Here is a 22,897-nt window from a genome sequence, read left to right as displayed (position 1 = left end):
TATCACCACAATATAATTTTAGAATATTCCCATCACTCTAGCAAACCTTGTGCCCTGTAGCTGCCCTCCATCCCCACCTCCCACCCTTGACAACCACTAGTCTACTTTCTTTTTCTAACGATTTGTCTTTTTTAGATATTTATTTAAATGGGACCATAAAAAAATGTGCTCCAAAATGTGTAGCTTCCTCCACCAAGCATAATACTTTTGAGGGTCATGCGTGTTGTATCAGTACATCATTCCTTTTTATTGGCAAGAAGTACACCATCCTATGGAAAGGCCATGTTTTGTTTATCCATTCATCAGTTGATGAACATTTAGGTTGTTTACACTTTTTCGACTATGGGAAACAATGCCACTATGAACATTCATGCACAGACCTTTGTGTGTACAAATGTTGTCATTACTCCTAGGCATATACCTAGGAGTAGGATTGTGGGCTCATATGGTAATTGTGTATTTAACTTTTTTGACAAATTGTCTGACTGTTTTTCAGAATGGCTGTACCATCTTACATTCCCACCAGTGATGTGTGAGGGCTCCCACTTCTCCACAGCCCCAGTGACATGCGTCATTGTCTTTTTATTGGAGCCGCTCTAGTGGAATGATGCATTTCACTGTGGTTTGGTTTTGCATTTCCCTGACGACTAATGATGCTTAACATAATATGCTTATTGGCTCATTGATACCTTCTTTGGAGAAATGTCTTTTCAAATTCTATTATCCATTTTTTAAAATTGAGTTGTCTTTTTATTCTTAGTTGTAGGAATTCTTTATATATGGATAGATGTTCCTACAGGGATATATGACATGTGAATATTCTTCTTTCAGGTAATGGGCTGTCTTTTCATTTTCTGGGTGGAACATCTTGAAGTTCAAAAGCATTTAATGTTGATGAAGTCCTATTTATCACTTACACTTTTTGTGTCATACCTAAGAAATAACCACTTAGCCCAACATCATAAAGATTTACTCCTGTGTTCTCCTATGATTTTTTTCTAAGAGTTCTATACTTTAAGCTTTTCATTTAGGTCTGTGATCCATTTTGAGTTAATTTTTGTGTATAGTGTGAGGTAGTTGCCCCAACACCATTTGTTGAAATAGCTATTTCTTTCCCACTGAATTCTCTTGACACTTTTGTTGGCAATCAACTGACCATAAATGATAGAGTTTATTCCAGGGTTCTCAATACTATTCTAAATGTCCATTTTATGCCAGGACCACACTCCCATGATTATTTAGTTTTGAGGTAAGTTTTGAAATCAGGATGTGTAATTCTTCCCATTTTGTATTTCTTTGGCTACTTTAAGTCATTTGTATTTCCAGATGAGTTTTAGGATGAACTTGTGAAGTTCTGGTAAAAACTCAGGTAGGATTCTGAGAGAGATTGTGTTGAATCTATGGAACAATTTAGGATGGAATGATTTAGGAAGTATTCCCATCTTAACGATAGTAAGTTTTCCATTCCATGAACATGGGATATCTTTCCACTTATTCAGGTTCCAAATTCTCTCATCAATGCTTTCTAGTTTTCAGAGCACAAGTCTTGCACTTCTTTTGTTGAATATTTCTAAGTTTTTTCTTCTTTTTGATGTTATTATGAATGAAATTATTTTCTTTGTTTCATTTTTGCAGCATATGAAAACACAATTGGTTTTTGCATGTTGACCTTGTATCTGGCTACTCTACTGAATTTATTAGTTCTAATAGTATAAATTATGGATTCCTAAGGATTCTCTGTATACAAGAATTTAGAAGATCATGTTTGCTTCAAATAAAGACAGTTACTTCTTCCTTTCTAATCTTGATACCCCCAGTTGATCTTCATAATCACCTTGGGGTTTATGTAAGGGCATTTTTGCAGATGAGAGAACTTAAGTCTGGAGAGGGTAGGCAGCTTGTTTGAGGTTGCCTAGCAAGGAAGTGAGCAAATCAAGACCAAAACAGAGACCCTCAGCCCGCATCTATCACTCAGCATTTTCACCACCCGTGGTCGGTAGAGTCAGGCTCTGGGAAGACAGTGGGTGGCCTGTGTCTGTGCAGCACTTCCATTGTCTTCCTTTGATGAAAGCAGCCAGATTCAGTCAAGCAGGGAGCAGAATGTACATTTCCCAAATGACTACTTTATTTACTTGTCTACAGTGCTCAGTACAAGGTGCTTTCAAATACTATTTCAGTGAGTTCTCATGAATCTCTGTAAGGTAGGTATCCCCTCTGTACAGACAGGGAAACCAAGGCCGAGAGCTATTAAATTACTCATTCAAGAGCTCAGAGCCCATACATGGCAGAACCCTGAGTACCAATCCTGTGTCCCTCATGACTTCACTCTGCGTGTCCCTGCCTGCGTGTAAGGAAGTGCCTCTCAGGGCAGCCCGTCCCGTGTAAGCGTCTGTCCCTCAGACAGTGCTCCTGTAGCTGTGTTGTGCACATGGCGTGCGCCTGCACACACAGACACCCACAGTGCCTGAGTCATTGCCTTCCAGGCTTCCTCCAGACTAAGCAACCTCATAGGCAACTATGTTTTTAGACCCTCCTTTGTGTGTCTCAATGGACAATGTGAACAATAAGCGCTTCTGGGGTCGAGTATAAAAGAGAGGATTCAACCTCACACACTTAGCTACTTATCTCAAATGGCCGAGGCTGAACAGTTGTGAGGAATGGTTTAAACAGGCCTCTTTTGATAAGCCACATCTGGGACACTGACCCAGACCCCCACGAGGCGGCCCTGACTACTTGCTTCTGGTTCTGGGGGGCCTCATTACATTGGTGGTGGTCCCAAGGAGGGCACGGTTCCTGTTGCCCTACATCCCACTCAAGTGTCCCATGCTCCCTGACACTTTGGAGGGTTTCAATAGGTTCCTCTTTGGAATTTTACAAAGCTTTTTGGAAACTGCTTTATCCTAAATACTCAGCCAGTTTCACCAACAGAAAAGGGGTTCCTCTTTCCGTTCTATCGGGTGTGGGAGGAACATTTTTAGTCTTACAGCAGCTGAAAATTCCAAATAGAAGTGGTAAAGACCATTTCAGACGTAGCTCTACGATTCTCTTTGCCCTCTTCTCTCCAGTGCCCGTCCACACCCAGCCCAGAACAGGTTCTGGGAACACAAAGCAGGCACGGGTATAATTAAGTTATTTTGCAAGCCCTGTCAAATATTTTAAGAGGCAAGTAGACACCCAACTCAAAACTCTTACGGTTCACCTTTCCATGAAATTCCAAACCGGTGAGTAATCCAGTGCTCCGGTGGTTTAAAACAACTACTTTCATTTTCCTAAGAGATTTTAGGATTGGGAGTTGAAGCCATTTATAACTGAGTCTGGAAGAGTTCTCAGAACCGAGGGCTCCCTGGGGCGACGTGGTGTGAGGTAGGAGGTGTCCTGTTTTAGCCCCATTTCCACTTCCAGGTGGTTTCATGGTCAGCAGGAGAATATGAATTTCTTAATAACGTGAAATAAAAAAGCAGTGCTTCTGCCAAAACAAGATTACCTTGCATTTTACTACTTAGATGTATTTTAAATTTTTTCAGTTCACTGCCAAACGCAATGCTTCTCCCCTTGCGTGAGTTCCCATCTCCCCACCCCGTTCGCACTGAGCTGGGCTTTGGCCCGGTCCCTTCTTCTGTCCTGGAAGGAATCTGTGTGAGGAGGAGGACGGACTAGCAGCGAGAGACGTGGGTTCTCGTCCGGGCTGTGGAGGGATCTAAACTTCGGGGCCTCAAAGTCTTTCTGGGTTCCAGTTTCTTTTCTGAAAAAGTGAGGGGCCAAGGGCTCCCCGGAGCGAATGCAAACGCTGTGGCGAGGTCCTTTGTCTCAGCGACCGTCACGATCATCGCGTCTGGGCCGCCGCTCGCTTGAACCTGACCTTGGCTCGCCTCAGAGCAGGGGTGAGGCCGGCATTGGTCCTGTGGCCGCCCTGCGTCGCTGCGGAGCCCGCCTGGGGCTGCAGCTCTGCTTAGCTTTGGAAGCCGTATGTCCATACGCCGACTCTTCAAAGTCCGAGTTTGGTTTTTGCACATACCCCTCGTCCTGTTAGGACTCAGCATTACGGTTCTAAAAAGAAGGAATATGGGCTGGCTTGGGGCAGGATGCTGGGGATTAGAAACCTCGGCCAGACATTTCTATTTAAAAATCACATCCTTCACTACCAATTTCCGAGGCGCAAAGTTTAATTCTTTTGGGGGTGATATCTAATGGACTCCCTCCCGCACTTCACTGGAGTAGCCCCCAGGCAGAGTCTGGAAACGCAGGAGGACGGTGTGGGGAGACAATCCCTGGCGGGACCTGCGGGACTGCATTGTATCAGTGCTGAAGCGCTTCCCCAGCCCGGGCCTGCGGGCCTGCTCCGCACGCAGAGAGGCTCCTGTCCCCGCCTCAGTCCTGGAAACAGCCTGACGGGCCAAGTGGCCACCGCAGTGGGTCACAGACGGAAAATCCAGGAAATTAAGTTTTAAAAGAATGGCAAATATGCCCAACCACCTTACCTGTCGTCTCGATTCCTATCAATCTTTGTAGATCTATTCGGTTTCAAGTCCCTGTGTTCATAAGGCCAGGGGTTGACTTGTACGCTGCACTCAATGTCTCTCCTATCACCTAAGAAAACAAATGAAATGCCAAGTGTTCTTATCCGTGGGCCCAGGGGACTAATAATGAATTGCACATTTGTGGTTTGATGCCTTTATTTTAAAATGTCTCCACCATTTAATTGGCAATACATTTTCCTGAATCTTTTCTCATCAGACTTGCTTCTCTTTGAAGCTAAATTGTTCCTAAATTTTCAGGCTTCTGGAGCTACTTGGCAGCGGTTTTCACATGTGACTTCTTCTGAGCTCCTTTTACATCTTATGTGAGATGTCTGTCTGTGGTCCCAAGGAGGGGACTCCTAGTGGCCACCAGGCAACACGGAGTAGCAGGGCCCAGAGGCATCTTTGGGAGGAAGCTTCTTGCCACAGGCCCAGGATGACACTAACTGAGCACGGATTTCAGATCTTTAGATAATACTGGGAGGAATGCAAATAACAGTTGGTGAAGAAACGACCTTCTTGGAGCAGAAACCCCAGGTGATGTTTGATTCTGTTGAATAGAATTGGGTTAGTAATTGGAGAAAATGTTTGCTCTGTAAATCTTGGGATTTACCCCACAAAAGCCAAGCTAGGTTAACATTTTCGTAAGGGGACATGTCTGGGAAAGGCTTTGGACACAACGTAAACTGGCGCTTGAGTTCCAGAATCGAAACAGCAGCACGGGAATAACAATAAAAAGCATCAGGCTTGTTCAAGCCCCCTTCCTGAGGTCATCTGCCCTGGGAGCAGGCTCCCTTAAAGTTAACGCAAAGCGACCTGTGACAAGATGGCTCTGCTCCCACAAATGATCTATTAGATGCTGGCATTCAGTCACCCATCTGTATTTTTATTCGAGAATGTGTGCTCCATGACAGCGCAGCCTTGGTTCAGTGCTGTACCCCAGCTGCTGGAGCAGTGCCCAACATGTTCATTCTTTAAACAGATATTCTCAGGACACTTGCTCTGTGGGTATAAGAGGTGTTTGTCATTCATTTATCATTTATTCTAAAAGTATCTAGTGCCTTTCATGAGCCCAGATATATGCTCTTCCAGGCACTGGAGACAAACATGGACAAAACAGGGAGAAGTTTCTACCCTTCTAGAACTTATTTCCTGTTTATATATCCTATAGACATATAAACAAATAGATATCAGTGATGTCAGGTGGTAATAAATTCCATGGAAAAAGTTAAAGAGAGTTAAGGACACCAAGAATGAGGGTGCCCTTCTACACAGAAGGGCCTGGAAATGCCTTTCCAAGAGACCTAAAGAGAATAAGGGGGCTTGCATCTGAGAGCAAAGCATTCAGGCAGAGGGACCCACAAAGATGGAAGCCTTGGGGCAGGTCCACGCTCAGGATACTGGAGGAACAGCGAGCCAGCACAGGCCAGAGGAGAAAGGAGAGATGGGGAGAGTGGCAGGTGAGGTCTGAGAGGCCACACACACTTGGAGGCCCTGAAAACACGCCGTGCAGATTCCAGCTGCCGGGAGCACGGCTGAGCCACAGCTCCAGCTCCTGCCTCGAGTCCCCCACTTCTCCCAGGCTGATCCTAGCCAGTGGCTGAGCAAGGGGGGACCCATGGCTCTAATGGGGTTTGGCTGAAGGACCCCCATCAATCTGGCCAAAATTTCTTAGAATTGCAGAGGTCTTTTCCCACCAACCCCTTCCTCCTTCATCTTCATTCACAAATGTCCACCTTGACAAGTGAAGGGTTTCCTACCCACTCCTGCCGCCTCCCCTTCATCTGTATCTGATGCTTCCCCCAATCATTTTTTCTGATTTTGTCACAATGTCCCTTTCTCAAGGGACCTGAACTGATACAAGGCCACGTCAGGTCCCTGTGGGTCACGGTGCAGAAAGTGTGGGGAATGCCTTTGAGGGTTTTGAGTAGAGGAACAGTGTGATGTAACTTTCATTTTAGAAAGATCACTCTGGCTACTGGGGTGCAGAGAATAGGACCCAACGTCGGCAAGGGCGAGGCCTAAGCTCGGACCTGGGTTGGGCAAAGGGATGAATTGTAATTTGATTTTTGATGTCATCCTTCTACCGTAACTGCTCTTCCTAAGTTCAGCCAAGACCCTCTAATCACAAGATCCAGTGACAGCTTTCAACATCTCTCTGTGGCATTTTACCTTTGACCATCATTGCCTTCTAGAGACTGTCTCTGTTTTGGGGTTCCAAGTTTGCTCTCTCCTCTCAGTCTCACATTCTAGTAACTTCCACTGACGTCCATTTTGCCGGCCCCTTCACAGTGGGGGCCTCAGCATTCGCTTCCTGTTCCCTTTCCCCGCTCTCTCTCCTCTCCTCGGTGGTGAGGTCTGACCCCTCACACACGGTTATTGTTAATTCCCATTTGTCCCCACCTCTGCCCCAGGCAAACACTAATCTACTTTATGTCTTTTTGGCTCTGCCTTGTATGGATATTTGACATGAATGGAGTCACTCAATAAGTGGTCTCTTCAGTATCGCTTCTTTCACTGAGCATAATATTTTTGAGGTTCATTCATGTTGTGGGATGTGTCCAGGTTTGTTCCTGTTTATTGCTGACTGGTATTCCTTCATATGCATAGCCCCCGAGTTTTTTATAATAAAATATCTGTAAACTACAGAAACACTGAAATATTATTATGAGTATCCATGTGCCCTTCATTTGATTCTGTAATTGTTAACACCTGCCAAATTTGCTTTATTCTCCCTTGAGAAATATTGGTTTCTGTTTTCCATTTTGTTTTTCCTGAACCTGTTGAAAGTAAATTGCTAACATCATGACACCATACCCCTAAATAATTCAGCATGTATAGAATATATGTATATATTGTATAGCTATAATTATTTTCAGATTTTTCTCAACTGCCCGAAAAAATATCCCTGAAAAATTTTTTGAAATAATAGAACATTAATACAAAATAAATAATAATGAGTAAAAAGTCTGATCAGAGTTCAGGCAGTATTTTGGTTGCCATGTCTCTTTGCTCTCACCAAGGGTGACATCCTGCCCTTTTGTTTTGTTTGAACCTTGTGCTGTTGACATTCTTGAAAAGCCCATATTGTAAACTGGCTGCATTTTGGATTTGTCTAATTTTTCATGGTTAGGTTCAAGTTAAGCCTTTTTTGGCAAGAATGCCACATTTTAAAAAAAATCCAACTTAGGACAAGGTGTCACGTAAGTTGGGAGAGGGTGATGAGTAAAAGGGTCTCAAGGTGTTGGCGTTGCTCTAGCAGAGGGTCAGGACCACAGCTCCCACAGGGATGCTGTGGCCACCTGGCTCTGAGTAGCGTTGATTGGGTTGTTCCTGCAGGCTTTCCCCTGAGGTTCCCAGGGACGCTCCATCGCTTAGCCTGCCGTAGATACTGTCCATGGGATGTTGGTTTGGCTCTGTCTGTCTTTATGGGGGGATTTGGTGACTTTCACGATCTGTGCGCATCAGGACACGTTGAGAATGAAAAAGTTGCTACGAATCATCACTTTGGAACAATAGGTGTAAACCAGAACTGTCCTGGGCACACTCTCCCCACCACCCAGCAGCCCTACCCCCAGACCCTGTGTTCTCATGCAATTTGTTTTCATATGGATTTTGGTATTACAATTTAGCCTGCTCTTTTATATGCTGTGATTACCTAAGGATTTGTGTATTTCATCAGTTTAGGAAAGTATCAGCCATTCTCTCTTGTAATATTTCCCTTCCTCCTGCCTTGCTGTTCTTCCTTCTTGGTCTCTTATGAAATACAGCGTGGCATCTCTTGTTTATTCTTATTATCTCTTAGCCCTGCATGGGTTTCCTGTGGCTGCTTTAACAAATAACCACAAACTAGGTGGCTTAAAACAACAAAAATTTATTCTCTCACAGTTCTGGAGTCTGGAAGTCTAAAATCAAGGTGCTGGCAGGGTTGCTTCCTTCTAAAGACTCTGAGGGAGAATCTGTGCCTCCCTCCTCGCTGCTGGTGTCCCAGAATTCCTTGCTGGTCTCTGGCTTATGGCTTCATCAGTGATGTCTGTCTCTCTCTTCCCATGGCCATCTCCTTTTTGTGTGTCTGTGTCTTCTCCTCTTTGTAAAAGGGCCCCTGGATAATCTAGGTTGATACCATCTTGAGATCCTTAACTTAGTGATACCTGTAAAGACCCTTTTTCCATCTAACATCACATCCACAGGTTCTGAGTAGACCAATCTTTTGAGGGACCTGAATCTAATCAGACTTCTAGATCTAACTAGTAGTTGCAAGAAATACAGGAGATAAGGAACATGTTGATAACACCAGAATATAATCGGCCAAATCTAGCATAAGAGATGCTTTCAGGACAAAAGACAGAGTTTCTTCAATAAATAAATGTAAAATAAGTAATAAGTAAAATAGAGGAAAACTTTTATAGGTTAAAGGACACGAAGAGTCATAGCTCAATACAATATATGGGTTTTGTTTGAAGCCTGATTCAAAGAAACGCAACTGCATAGAGGCATTTTTGAGATAATCAGGGGAAAATTGAACTTGGACTGGGAACTAGATGATATTCGAGAATTATCATTCATTTTCCTGGGTGTGAAACAACCGTGTGATATTTTGGGAAGTTCTTCAGTATGAGAAATAGCATAGAATTATTTAAGATTTAAGATATGATGTCTGGGATTTGCCTTAAAAATACTCCATTGGGAGGAGGGAAACATGTGAAACCAGAACAGAATGTTCTTTTTGTTCATCACATAGTTTTTGTACATTTAAAAATGTCCTTAATAGAGAACTTGCAAACTGCATCTAAGCGCTTCAGAAGAGGTAAACTTAGGCTTAGACCATAGCGCTTCTCTCAGCACAAAAGAGTGGCTGAGCAGGCTGCAGAGGGAGGCCTGTGCCCACAAGCCCTGGGCCTCTCAGGTCCAGGGGCTGGGTCCATAGTGGTTCTGAGGTGGCACCCCAACGGCCAGGGCCCAGGCCAGGCGCTGAGTGCGGGGGCAGGAGGGCAAAGGGCCAGAGACGCCCCCAGAGCCTGTGTAGTGGCTGCAGGAAAATGAGACCTGGGAACAGGTTAAGGACTCAGGGGGCGGAAATCCAAGCTGCCCCCTAGGCAGAAAGAAGGCTCTGGGGGCCCTGCCCCCAAGGCACAATGGGTCCCCCCGCCCCGAGGAGCTGGGGGCAGGCCCAGGCCTGGGTCCGGGAGCAGCTGTCGCTGTGGCCCGGCCTGGGGCGCCCTGGTGGCCCAGCCGGGGATAGATGCCCACCCTCTTCCCGCCGCAGCCCCGTCCTCACTGCTGCCAAAGGGGCGTCGCTGAGGGGAGGGCTCAGGGGTTTCCCCATCCGCAGAGGTGGCTGCTCTGGAAGGACAAGGGCTGGAGGGGCTAAATACCCACCGCAGTGACCATTACAAACTAGGGTGAAAGAGTCGCCGACCTGAACGGAAAGAGCAAAGAAAAGAAGGAGGGTGATAAAGGGCTGGGGTATAAAATCCCAAACAGAAGGGAATCCCCAAAAGAGAAGTGAAATAAAGCCAGGATCAGGATGGGGGCGGGGGATGAGCACTAGGACGTGCTAGAGAGGAGTTACGCCCAGGCCCGGGGATGCTCCTGGTGCTGCAGGCTCCCTTTGGTGCAGCGACGAAAGGCATTGTCCTAGGCCTGGACTTTTGGCACTTTTAGCACCTTCAGGAGCAGCCCTAAGAATCTTGGGGTGCCTTATAGAGTGAGGAGGCGAAACAACACCGAGGCCGGCCCAGGCGCGCGGCCCCGCGGAGGCTGCGGGAGGTGCAGGTGACGGCGACCGCCAGCAGAGGGCAGTGTCGGGCCAGGCACCCGGCGCAGGGAAGCGCTTTCGCAGTCGCCCCGAGGCTCGTGGTTTGTTTCTCAGTTTAGGATTCACCTCTCGCAAACCTTCCTGAGCAAGGCGCATACATGGTGATGCTTCTTTTCTTTTCCTTCAAGGATCTGAGTCTGTGTCAGACTATGATGTGCAGATCTATGTGTCAGACTATGATCTGACGAAGTAAGAAATAGGCTGCCCAGCCACATTCCTCTCTAGAAGCCACCGACAGCTGCTTGCTAGTCGATAGCATTGCTCTTTTTAAGGGGATTTTCGTGGTGATGTGCATGTACCAAATGCCTACTATGTGCCAGACACCGTGCTAAAGTTTTACCTATGCCAAATTATTTAAGCTTGCAAGAAAGTATGGTCATCTCCATTTTTAAGATAAGGAAACCGAGGCCCATTAAGTGACTCTCCACAGCCGGAATGATTCAGACTGTGGTCTGCTGGCTCCAGAACACTTTTGCGCTAGGGTACATGCCTTTCCTCGGTCCTCAGTTTCTGCCAGTTCTCAGCACCTGATGCTTCTGTTTTTGATTCAGAAACTCAGCCGTTCCATGTTGTCTCCTGCTTGGAGTGGGAAACTACCAAAACATCAAAAAAGAGACTTCTCATACCCAGCCAAGTGATGACTTGCTCATTGGAGTTACTCTTCGTGCATAAGGCAAATTATCTTTCAACACATTTTACATATACTGAGAGCACCCAAGGAGAATCATATACACAGATCGTCAGGTGAGGCGTGGGATCAGTGGCAGTGTTTACATGCTGATCACAGGAGACCATCCATCACAGTAGATCAGCTGGGGCTACAGTGATGACATAAGCTTTTTTTCTCCCATGAGTTGACAGGCTAGCCTCACTTCTTTATGGCCACACCTGGCCCAAGGTAGTGGATTGGACAGGCCAGCATACCTCCCACAGTGTAACAAGGATACACCAAACTCACCACACTGACAATCGCTTTTCTTCCATTTGTTTCTTACCAAAACGGGGGTGAAGGGGTGGTTTTTGTTTTTTGTATTGGGTAGATTGTCGGTTCACACTAGACTGAGCTGTTGACATTGCTGATTACCTTATACGCCTGAACAACTGAGTTTGATCATTCTTTATCAATTCCTGGCAGTAATGGTTGCTCCAGTAGTATTTTGGTGTGTGGTCCCCATTGTTGGAGATCACCCATTGGCTATTCCAGGTTCTGTACCAGTTGAAAAGCTGGATTGGAGAATGTGGCTTGGATCCAAGACCTAAATGTGCCTTTTTTAATTTTTAATTTTTTGGACTGATGAGTCCTCGTAATTACCACCCCCACCCTCCCAACTCCTGCCTTAATCACGATGCAGCAGCTGGAGAACTGGAGGAATCCCCTGTCCAGACTGGGAACTCTCGTCCTGGGTGAGGGGAGAGTGTAAACGGGTGCTCCCACCCCCTGGGGCAGACAGGATGGGAGAGGGCCGGAACCTGCTTCATGCCAAGGGAACCACCCCCCGTAGCGTGAGGAATGCGGCCAATCTGGCATCTCTGGGAGAAGAGGGTAGATGAGGGGGCGGGGGAAGAAGCCCCGTCAGCAGGAAACAGGAAGGAGAGCTTCAGGGCAGAGATACTGGCTGACTTCCTCATGTCGGAAGAGTAAGGTCAGGTATAAGAAGTTTGCCCCTCCAGATACCCACCATTCTTAGAGTACATTGAAATACGTAGTAACAATAGGAATGTGTCTCAAGAGATTCCATCTTAAATGCATTTAATTTGAGCTCTTTTCCAATTTTGCACAGAGATGAGGATAGATTAAAATATCTGGAAATATCTTTGAGTTTTGATAAAAATAAGCTTTCCAAAAATCAATGGTGTTTAAAATAAAAACTCCAAACCTTACATTTTTGTCCTTTGGTAGGAAAATAATTTTTATTTTCTTGTATTCTGGTTGTTAAACAATTGCACCAAGCTAGCACACTCCTGAAAAATAAAGCTGTGCATTCTTTTGTCCAGTGACCTCAAAACTGTGAGTGTGAATGCCTCTAATCAAAAATACCTTGCCATTTAACATTTTGGGGTTATTTTTGTTGCAGTCCCTATACCTCACACTGTAATCAAAGCTTGTTATCTTGGTCTTGCACTATGTGTGACTCAGACTCTAAGTATGACTGTCTGGCACATACATCAGTACTTACGTTTAAAGATGTGCAAACTGTTAACCTCTCTCTACTCGATCTTGCATATTAAATTTGAAACCACTTCTTTAACATAGCCATCCTGTCTTTGAACAAGTTAGGAAAAAATAAGATGTATTTCCCAGCAAAGGTGATCTGTAGAGCAAATTTGAATTTGTTATTTAGGTGTTTTGAGCAGTGCATCGTTCATTTTTCAGGTCTCTTGGGCATCGAGTAGTTATCTGAATTCATTCATCTACATGGAGTCTAACCTTTAGAGCTTCCAAGTGCCCACGGAAAAGTCCTTAGTCTAGCAGTGAAAAAGTCTGACTTTTATATAACATTCTCAGGCTGCCCAACTCTGAATCGGGCATATACTTCTTCTTGGAACCACATCAGTTTGAGGTGATGTATATATGTTCAGTCTCTAAAATGCACCCTTAACTTCAGATCCCCAGATTTCAGACTTTTGGGAGCCTCTCTTTCCACAGCTGGATTCTTTCCAGAAGGAGGGAACATAAGATCCTCATCTGCTTTGTTAGTACCCTTGTCTGGCAGCATTCCCTCCTTTAGATATTTACTGTGATGTCTGTGCATGATGGTCAATTGCAAGAGATAGATGGGTCTGCATTTCTGGAGATCTGTGCCCCTCCACTTGGCTGCCTTGGTGAGGCTCAGATGCTGACCTGAATTATGAGACAATTTCTATTAAAATGACCAAGTCTTGGTGGGCAGACGAGCAACTTGTGGCTGGAGTTGCTCGAGGGGAGTGGCTGGAGGGGAGTGTGGGCCAGACAGGTACTGAGTCAGTGAGACCTGGTTTTGAATGAGGCACTGCCCTCTTACTAGCTGTGTGGACCTAGTTCTCCCTCCTACAACAGGAGGAAAATGTTGTCTATCACTTAGCTAAGTTGAAGACTAAATAAGATGGAAGCGTAAAGCACCCAGTTCCAAATACGTGGGAGGTGACCAAGAGCTTAGTCTTATTACTAAGCTGATCGGCAAATACTTGTCAGATTGGTTCAGGCCCTTGGCCTTCAGGCGATGGCCCCCCTGCGCCTAACTCAGCCTCTGGTGCACCCCTGCTTGGCCCCTGGGGAGAGCTTCTGGAGCAGGCTGGCTCCCGGAAGCTGCACCTGCATGGAGCCGTCTTGCCCTTGAAGGGGTCGCCAGCTCAAGCCGCAGCAGCGCCCTTTCTCATGGGCTCATGAAGTGCTGTGCATTGTCTCCAGCACTAGGTCATACGTGGGCAAACTCAGGATTGTAGATCAGAGTAGTTCACAGCAAGAGCTCTGGACGCCGGCTCCCTGAGTGGAATCCTGGCTCCACTGTATCAGCTGGTGTGGGACTTGCAAGCCACCTCTCTGGGCCTCAGTTCCCTGACCTGTGAAGTGGGGCTGCCAGGACTTACCTGTAGTGATATTGTGAGGATTAAATGCTGTATGTGTTTGCTAAGGCTGCTATAACAAAGTACACAAACGGGGTGCCTTAGAACAGCACGTCTATTGTCTACTTGCCAAGGTCATGTAGTCAGTGAATAGTAGACCTTGGATTTGAACCTATGCAGCCAGACTCCAAGCCCTACCCCCTTAACCACTATGCCACACTCCTGCCCCTACTGGGCTGTGGGCACTTCAAAGACAAGGACCGTGTCTTTTGATCTTTATATGCCTGGCATGTAAGCATTGTTAAATACCTGTTGAGTGAAGGGAAGAAAAGAATAAAAGAAGTAAAGAAATATAAAATGAATTAACAATTACTATTTTAAGATAATGAGAAAAAAATTAGGACTGACTGAAGACTACATAGCAGCAACCTTATAGATGCCCATCAGTTATAGATAAAATGGACAGATCCTCAGTCATCTCATTTGACGTGAAGACCAGCCTTTTCTGAGATGTTAGAGAACATAGTGCTTGGTGCAGAGGATTATGGGTACTTGCTAAGAAGCTTCTGGTCATAGTTATTACATCAGAACACACTTGATTACTATTTGGGGGAAAAAACCATGAAAGGGTGATTTCCTGCTCCTTTCATCCAGCAGATCTGGGTGTGGAGACACCCACGAGCTCCCTCTGACAAAGGCGAGCAGTAGCCCCTGCCGGCCACTCGCCCAGGCAGCCGCCAGCTGCCCAGGGCAAATGCAGTGGTTCTTAAACCAAGGTGGGCTTGACAGATGGGCTTCAAGTTTCTGGTTGATTGCCACATTTTGGGTTGATAAGTTTATAAACTCTTGGGTCTTAGGGATAAGAGAGGGAAAGGGAGAAAAAGCTTCAACTGTGTCTGGAGCTGTGAGTACTGTGCCTCCTGGCACAGATTCTGTAGCGCCACAGAGTTGTCACCGGGAGGAGGAAGGGACGCTCATTAGCAGACCTTCTTTACACCATGCCTGAAAACCCCCTGGATTTGTGGTTCATGCGGGGGTCAGGAAAGCTTCTACTGAAGCCTTAGAGCAAAGGGCCCAAATAATCAAACTACAGCACAGTTCTGTCTGGAAAGCCCAAAGCAGAGAAAGACCAAGAAGGGTTGCAGATGTATAAAAATAGAGATGGGCCAGGCAGGAACGGGGAGATGAGAGCATGTGGGCTGCAGAAGCCAGTACATCGTGTTGTGTTGTGTTCTGTTCCTTCGGCCACCACTTTTACCCAGGCCGTACAAATGAAAGAGCAAGAGAGAGAGAGACAGGGTAGGTGAGCACGGCAGCTTGAGTGAGAGCAGACTCCGTCTGTTACAAGCACAGACTGCCAGCCTGAATATATTCACGGGAAGGAAAATCAGCTCAGCTGGGAGAGAAGTTTCGAGCAGACGATGAGAAGGGGAGCTCACATCGTCTTGCTGGCTTCCATGGGAGGCAGCGTTTCCCAGAACAAAGGGTGCCACTGGGCACTGGCCCCACATCTGTGATTAAGCCTTTGAAGAGTACACCCTCCCGTTTCAACTCAGGACCCAGTTCATCGATCGAAAGAATGAAACCTTTCTGAACAGGGATCAGAGGTGACCTTCCTGTTGAAAGACTCCCCTCTATACTTGGAAACTCTTCAACTCATACAAGGCAAACCTCTGATTCCAGGATGTTCTTCATTCACGATTCACTCACCTCCGTGCGAGTGCATCTTTCCAGTCTTTGGACAAGTGTTGACCTCTCTAGGTTGGAGTTCCCCTTAGCAAGGCTGAGCCCCTCTGGGCCAGCCTAGGCCAAGCAGTGTGCCGGATGGGAGCAGGGGCCGAAGCCACCTTTGGGGTCCTTGTCTCACAGACGCTTGCCTGAGGAATGCCATCATTAGTCTTTGAAGCTCCCAGGAGTCAGCGGGCACAACTTGTGATTTGATTGGTATGTGAAGAAGTATGTAGGCTAATGCTACATCCTGCGCAATGGCTAGAAGAGAAGATCCATTCTGAAAAAAGCTAAGGGACCCAGGTAACCACAGGAAACAAGATTTCATCATTGGAAAAAATTTAAATATACTAGAACTGTGTGTTAACTGCACATGGAGATCCTGCCTTTTCCTCAGTGAGGGCCTTTAGGTGTCTCCAGAAAATATGCACAAGAGGTGGAGAATCTAGTTTAGCAGAAATTCTCTGGGAGAGTGTTCTCTCTGTCTGTCTGCCTGTGTGTCTCTGTCTGTCTCACACACACACACACACACACACACAACACCCAGTCTAGCCATATAACAGCTCTACAATCCAAAGGAGGCTCCTTACAGGTTTTTACCCAGAAAGCAAAGGAGGGTGAGAGCATTAGCACCCTTTGGAGCCCACAGTGTCAAGAACGCATGTTGAAAAGAAATTTTATCAAATGGTATTGTGGCGTTTATGAGATACGCAGTAAAAAGTATAAGTGTTTTTAAAATCATTTTTCATTGCTTCATGTTTCCTTGAATGCAGCACCTTGTGAAAACTGAATCCCATAAGGCCCCTGCTTATATTTGGGTTTCAGGCATTTCTTCTAAAATGCTTGAAACTGTTCAAATTAAAACACAGCCCTCCCTGTTATTCCCATATCTGATATCCCTAGCCCTTGCAGTGATTCATTTAGAGGATTTCCTTGGTTTTGCACCAGCTCCCAGTGAGATATCCCCCCAGCCCCCTGCGCTTGAGGGGGCATCAGGGGACACCTGCAGAGAAAGACCCTGAAGGAGACAGTCCCAAGGAATAGGATCATGTGAGAAGGATGAGTGAGCATCATTAGGATGATAAAGATGTTTTAGATACAGGATGCAACATAGTGAGTGAAATAGATAAGAACTTTTACTCAATGAGAGGGGTACCCTTATTATTATTAAACTTCAATATGCAAGCAAATATAACATAGTTGAACCAGTAAGAAGTATGCCCCTACTTTTAATGAGTTAGAACATACTAGGAATTATCCTCAGCAGCAGAGTGGGTGAGAAATCTCATGATTCTCTGGTTAAGGCTGCAACCTAGTCCCCTTCTCAGCTCCAGCCCAGAGAAGCCTGTCTCTTGTGAAGACGACCCTGTTCTAATACCACTGAGTATTACATAACAAGGCTCTTGTAATGGATGGGGCCGCGTTCATGCAGATTTCAATATCTGCACCTATTAGAGTATATAGCCTCTAGCAGCACTTAATAGATATTAAGTTGAAGGAATAAAAAAGAAAAACTAGTAAGTTCCTTAACTGTTGGAGACATTGCTCAAGGTTTTTTGTTTCATTTTTTAATTTTATGAGTACACATGTGAAAGCTTCAGTCAGGATCAATAAACTAACTCCACAGCTTTGGGTAAATACTGTTCTGTTTGGATCTCTGGACTTTAAATTCAAAGGGTGATTTGTGGAATGCTTGGGTTTCTTTGATGAAATAAAAGGTTTTTCCTTTATGATATTTGGCATCTCCAAAGTTTTGAAATTGTATTTTATGGTTTCTCCATGTTTTGTTGAAAAATAAAGTGTGTGTGTGCTGGGGGTGCTCAAGAAAAAGAACAACAGCAAACAAAACAAAAAAAAGCCACTTTTATTAAGCATAGTTAGTAAGCTCAGTAAAGCTTGTCTCATCCTGGTGCCAAATGATGCTCACTAAAATTGCAGCAATTTTTGATGCACTTGCCAATGTTTCTGTTATTTTTACTTTAAAGATGTAACAGATTGTTCCAAAATAAATAATTTAAGCCTAATGTTTCAAAAGAGTCCAAGCGCTGTGTCTTTTGCTCCTGACTTCTCTTCTGGAACTAAGCTGTGCCCAACAGAAGCAACCCTCATTTCTATATAACACTCCATTTGGAGGGTTGTTTTCTTGCTTTGTTTTTTCAAAGTTGAATCTATTTTTCACCGTTCTGTTCTGAATGTCATAGGTTCTATCATTGTTCTGTGCTGAAGCAATGACTCCTCTTTTACATGAAAAAAGGGAATAATCTCCATAGCATCGAGATTTGTGATCTTGTGGGAGGAGGATTTGGAAGGAGTGTGAGTGTGGAGAGAGCTCTGGGGTGGGAACCTTACCCAAGTCCCATGGCGACCTGCAGTTTCCAAACTGATTCATATTTAAGCTTCAAGCTGTAAACAACGGGTCAGCTTTTGCACACAATGTCCTCAGTTTAACTTAAAATAGCTTCGGACTTGGCAAGTTAACTTCACACAAAATGACCTCATCCTCAATCAATTATTGGACTTAACTCAATTATTTGCCTTCTGGTAGAATCTATTATAAAAATATGAAAATCAAATCTTTATGCTGTTCTGTACTTCCTAAATGTGCAGGGCTGGCTTTTATAGACAGAAAGCAAAGATAAAATATAAAAGACCCAAGCAATAAACTGACAGCTGCATGTTCTTGTGAATGTAGGCCGCTATTGTGAGGTCCATCAGATGACGGGGAACTACATGTGGGACCCCAACACCAACAAGTCCTTTGACATCGGTGTCAACAGAGACAGCCTGATGCCTCTCTGGTGGAATGGATCAGAACCTCTGTGGGTCACTCTGACCAAGGCCAAGAGGAATGTCTACATGTACTACTGGCCAGGTGAGTGTGTTCACATCCTGGCCCTTTCAGCCTTCCAAATATCAAACCCTGTGGAGTCTCTGAGGACAAACGATGTAGACATCATGTTTAAAGATCAAGCCGGGGGTTGGAAAATGGGGTCTTTATTCAAGAAATATGTCTTATAGGCATGTATTTAAAATTTTTGTTTTCGATTCTCTGACATCAGACCAGACACTGCCATTTTCTGGTTCTTTGGTTCAGTTAAATTGCTGCTTTTCATTTGCAAAGTTTAGACATACAGGAAATATAAAACATAGGATGCTTATTTGCTTTACAGAAGAATCTGGCATTACTATTTTAATAGATTCTGAGCTCCCCTACAATATTGAAAAGAGGATTCAAAGCACTTATAATTTACTGGTAATGCATTAAATGAAGTCCCTTTGTATTAATGTTCCTTCTGTACATTGTAGATCAGTGAGAAATTAGATTACTTACCTCAGTGAACACAGTAATATTCTTCAGAATACTCTCATCTTGGCAGTTGAAAATCTGAATGAGGGGATTCAGTGATAACAAAGTAATGAATTTACACTGTCTTCCTATGGGTGGGGCTCATTCTCCATTTGACCTTTCCATATATACGGCTGTGGACACTCTTTTTCCTATTTCCTAATGGTGTAATTCTGATGATTACCACTGTGGAAGAAGCTATGAGGAAAATAGAGGCCTAGAAGAAATGAAGGGCTACATGGGAGAGGCAGCGAGGCGTCTCATTGGCCTGGGTTGGAGGGCAGCAGCCTGACAGAATTTCGAGAGCACCGTGGGTTGTGGGGGAAGGTGGCAGGTGGAGACGGGGGAGCATGGAGAGAAGGATGCGCAGCGAAGGCTGAGTCACAGACGGCCCACACCGAGGACGTGGGCCTTCCGCAGGCGCTTGGAGCGTGCCGGAGGGAGGTGGCCACGTGGAGAGCTGATCAGGGCACTCGAGGCTATGCCAGCCCTCGGAGGAGCGTAGAACACAGACATATGGAGACCGTGGAAAGCAGACCTGAGAACTGCCACAGAGCAGAGACTGGCATCCATAGTCGAGCCTAGGAAGACCAGAGCAGGCTGCCTCAATCCAAAGCTGGGCAGAAGCACGGTCAGGCTGGCAGATCAGAGTCGGGGCAGTGCCAAGAGTGTCTTCAGAAGACTCCTCGGGTTCTGTCCGTAGCAGCTACATCAGCTGACGCGCGAAGCTTTCAAGTAAGGAAAGGGCTTAAGGGGACCTCGTTACCTTACACGGAGACTGAGCTTTTCATGGAGTCGGACGTGAGATCGAGGCAGTGAGGCCGTGCGTCAGCCAGCCAAGCTCCGCGTGCAGCCCGACGTGATCAGTTCTAAAGCCAAAAGTCATTGCTGCACTTCGAGGTCATTCTCAGAATCATTATCAACAGATACAAGGGCCCCATGCATGGCAGAGGGGGGGGACCGGCTGGGCACGCTGCCCTAGGCACCACCTTCAAGCCAATCTCAGAACCCTCAAGATGCACAGCGCACCAGCACCGTAGGGTCGGCTTCTCTGGTCACTTTAACTTTCTGTCTTGGAACTTGAGCTTTTCGGGCCCTGAAGAGCACTCCCTCCCGCAGCCACTCCCCAGCTTTCCATGAGCCTTCTCCACCTGGGGTCTCCTGCCAGTGGCCTTCTGGACGGAATGGAAAGATGGGGAGAGATCCTGAGAGGAGGCAGTTGCCACATTTTAGACTTCTCTCTGCCGTATGAAAGAGTATTATTGTTGATCTCATCCAGAATGGACTCCTTAATAATAAACAACTTGAATTTATATATCACTGAGTTTCAAAAAAAATATGTCAAAACGAATTTGCATGTAAAATATCTTGTTGCTCCTCCAAAACAGTTTCTTGAGGGCAAGAAAAGGCCAAGTGCTTCCTTTGATTCACAGTTCACATCATATTATGTGATACAACAAATGTGCCTTTAACATCAGTTTAGGTGTTAACTGTCAGCAAGAAAGAAGCTAAAAAGATAGCCTCCTAGAATTTTCTCAGTGACCTAAATGAAGGTTGGCTAAAGATCTGGCTGTGTTGAAGTCTGGGTAGAAACTGGATGAGAAGTCTCTTGTTTCTTAGCCACCGTCCTGTCCTCGTACACTGATACCCACATACAACCTCTTGAAGCGTTAGCTGTCTCTGGAGGCCTCGCCACCCAGCCCAGCCCGCGTGCCCCGGCGCCCTCCGTTCTCACTGGTCGGTGGCAGAGGGGTCAGTGATGGCTGCTCTCCTTCCCCCGTCCACTTGGTCCCCTCCAGCCACAGCTAACAGCCCAGGGAATGGTCATTTGTCTCTGCAAGATTAAGTGAAGTACAATGGCACTTCTTCTAAACATGACTCGATTTTATTTTTCTTCCCAAATCCTCCTCTTCCTTCTCCACTCCCCACAGGACATAGTTCAGACCTCTCGATGGGGCCTGGAAAATCTTCATTGCTCCAGTGAGCTGTGTTATGACACTCTGAGTCTCGCCATTAAGTCAATATTTAGAAGTGCAATTTAGAAATGGCAGTAGTTCAAGTCTTCTTGTCAGGTAGATAAAGCAACAGACTGAAAAATTGATCAGTGGTGAAGAGTCCAAAATACCCCACCCCGGGTCTTGAGAAATTTAATACTGTAAACAGACCCTTTATTACCCCACCCCATGGTGCCATTGAGCTGTGCAGGGAGAAATGTGCCCCAGGAAATGATGCTAAGTCAATATTTGGCCCTAAATCAAGTATTTCTTTGGGAAGCCGAAGAGTAGTTCTACAAAGGATAAGATCTGAGTGTATGTTATTCACTAATTTTATTCCCTGTTCCATCCCTCTGGCTTGAGATCAAAGGAATTTTATTGAAAGGGAAAAGTAAGGGGGTCCAGTATTCACTTCGTACTGAGAGCAGCCCAAGGCAGAGCAGGGCGCCTCGAGGAGGGAGGAGTCGGGGGAGTATGGAGAAGAAACAGGGAAGGTACTGCATGCTGATAGGGTTTGAGCCTTTCGGACATCAGTGCCATGAGTTCTAAGTTTTATCTTATGGTTCTCATGAAATGCAATAAAAAAACAAAAAATAGCAACCTTTCTGCTATTTCTGGAGTCTGTGGTTAGAACTCTTTGGAGTGTTTGACGACTCCAGGTTCTACATCTGTCATCATGCATTTTGCAGCCAGGCCGTCAGGAGGACTCCAGCCAACCTTTCATGTGGCCCTGGGATGGTATTGGGTGTGGGTCTAGGCTCTTCTCCTGGCTTCTTCCTGTCCTGGTCAGGTGTTCAGACAAATGAAACACCTTCTTATGGGGAAGACACATTTCCGTCTGGCTTCCTCTCCCCACTTCCCAGAGGTGGGCTGGATGGGGAGCTAACAGTGGGTATCTGACTGAGCTCCTGTGAAATTTTGGTTGTTACAGTCAAGGTGATTTCATCTAGGTAAGTAAGGAGGCACATGTCAGCTACTGCTCAGGAACTATGGATTGTTCACAGCATCTTCTCCTTTCCTGCCATGGTGGGTCCCTGGCAGTCTTCAGCTGGGCTGAACATAGGCCCAGGGGCAATTAGGAGCCCAGCATCAGTCGCACAAATGTGCAAGTTACCTTTATGGCTGAGTTCCTGGACTCTGAATGTGACTCCAAACATCTGGATAAAAATTGGAAATTTTTTCCAGGCAAATATTGGACATTACATACACAAAGGATTCAGTTTTTCACTATATTTTCCAATAATATCACCAATTTAGCTTTAGACCTTAAGATGTATATAATTTTAGAGCTGGAAGAGGCTTTAGTATATAGTTTTCTGGTTCCTACACTTGTAAAATCAAGGCTTCTTTAGGAAACTGATCAAAACTATAGAATCCCTTTCTAGAATTCCACACCCATACAGAAGACACAATTTTGTGCTCATGTAATGTAAGAGACTACAATGATAAGGATTACCAAGAGGTCTTTCATGTGGCAGCACCTGTGTATCTTTAATAGCTACTTGATTTGGTTTTTTAAATGTGATGGAAACATGTTAAAAACTCACCAAAATATCAAATGAAACCCAAGCTCCTGTAACTAATGTTGTCTGGCAAGAGTAGAAAGTTAGGGATAGTGTTTGTTATTGAAGTATCATTTATATGCAATCTTATATTGCATACAACACAGTGGGTCAAGTTTCAAGTATACAACACAGTGGGTCAACAGCTGCCCATATTATTAAATCCTTACCTCCACTAGTGCAGTTACTGTCAACCTAGGAAGATGTTACAGAATCATTGACTCTACTCTCCATGCTGTACTACTATCCCTGTGACCAACTTATGTTATGATTGAGAATCTTGGGGCCCCTTTATCACCTTATCCTCCCCACCCACCCACCCCTAACCCCTCCCCGATGGTAACCACCTGTCACTTTTCAGTGCCTATGAGTCTGCTGCTAATGTGTTC

At 45.4% G+C, this 22,897-nt stretch overlaps 1 protein-coding gene across 3 annotated transcripts in view; it reads left to right on the top strand.

Moving 5' to 3' along the window:
* Positions 1-22,897, top strand: part of ENPP6 (ectonucleotide pyrophosphatase/phosphodiesterase 6) — a 110,507-nt gene that overhangs the window by 47,835 nt on the left and 39,775 nt on the right. For 2 of the 3 annotated variants that reach the window (XM_036894183.2, XM_036894179.2), the window contains one exon: positions 18,299-18,478. The exons of the other annotated variant lie outside the window; for it this stretch is intronic. In XM_036894183.2, the coding sequence (XP_036750078.2) occupies positions 18,322-18,478 (157 nt within the window). In that variant the 5' untranslated portion in view covers positions 18,299-18,321. The remainder of the gene's footprint in view (positions 1-18,298; positions 18,479-22,897) is intronic. 3 annotated transcript variants of the gene reach the window in all.

Source organism: Manis pentadactyla, chromosome 7, assembly GCF_030020395.1.
Source record: "Manis pentadactyla isolate mManPen7 chromosome 7, mManPen7.hap1, whole genome shotgun sequence".
In the NCBI taxonomy this organism is placed as follows: Eukaryota; Metazoa; Chordata; class Mammalia; order Pholidota; family Manidae; genus Manis; species Manis pentadactyla.
The sequence above is the reverse complement of the archived record's forward strand: the minus strand, read 5'-3'. Positions and strand labels throughout refer to the sequence as shown.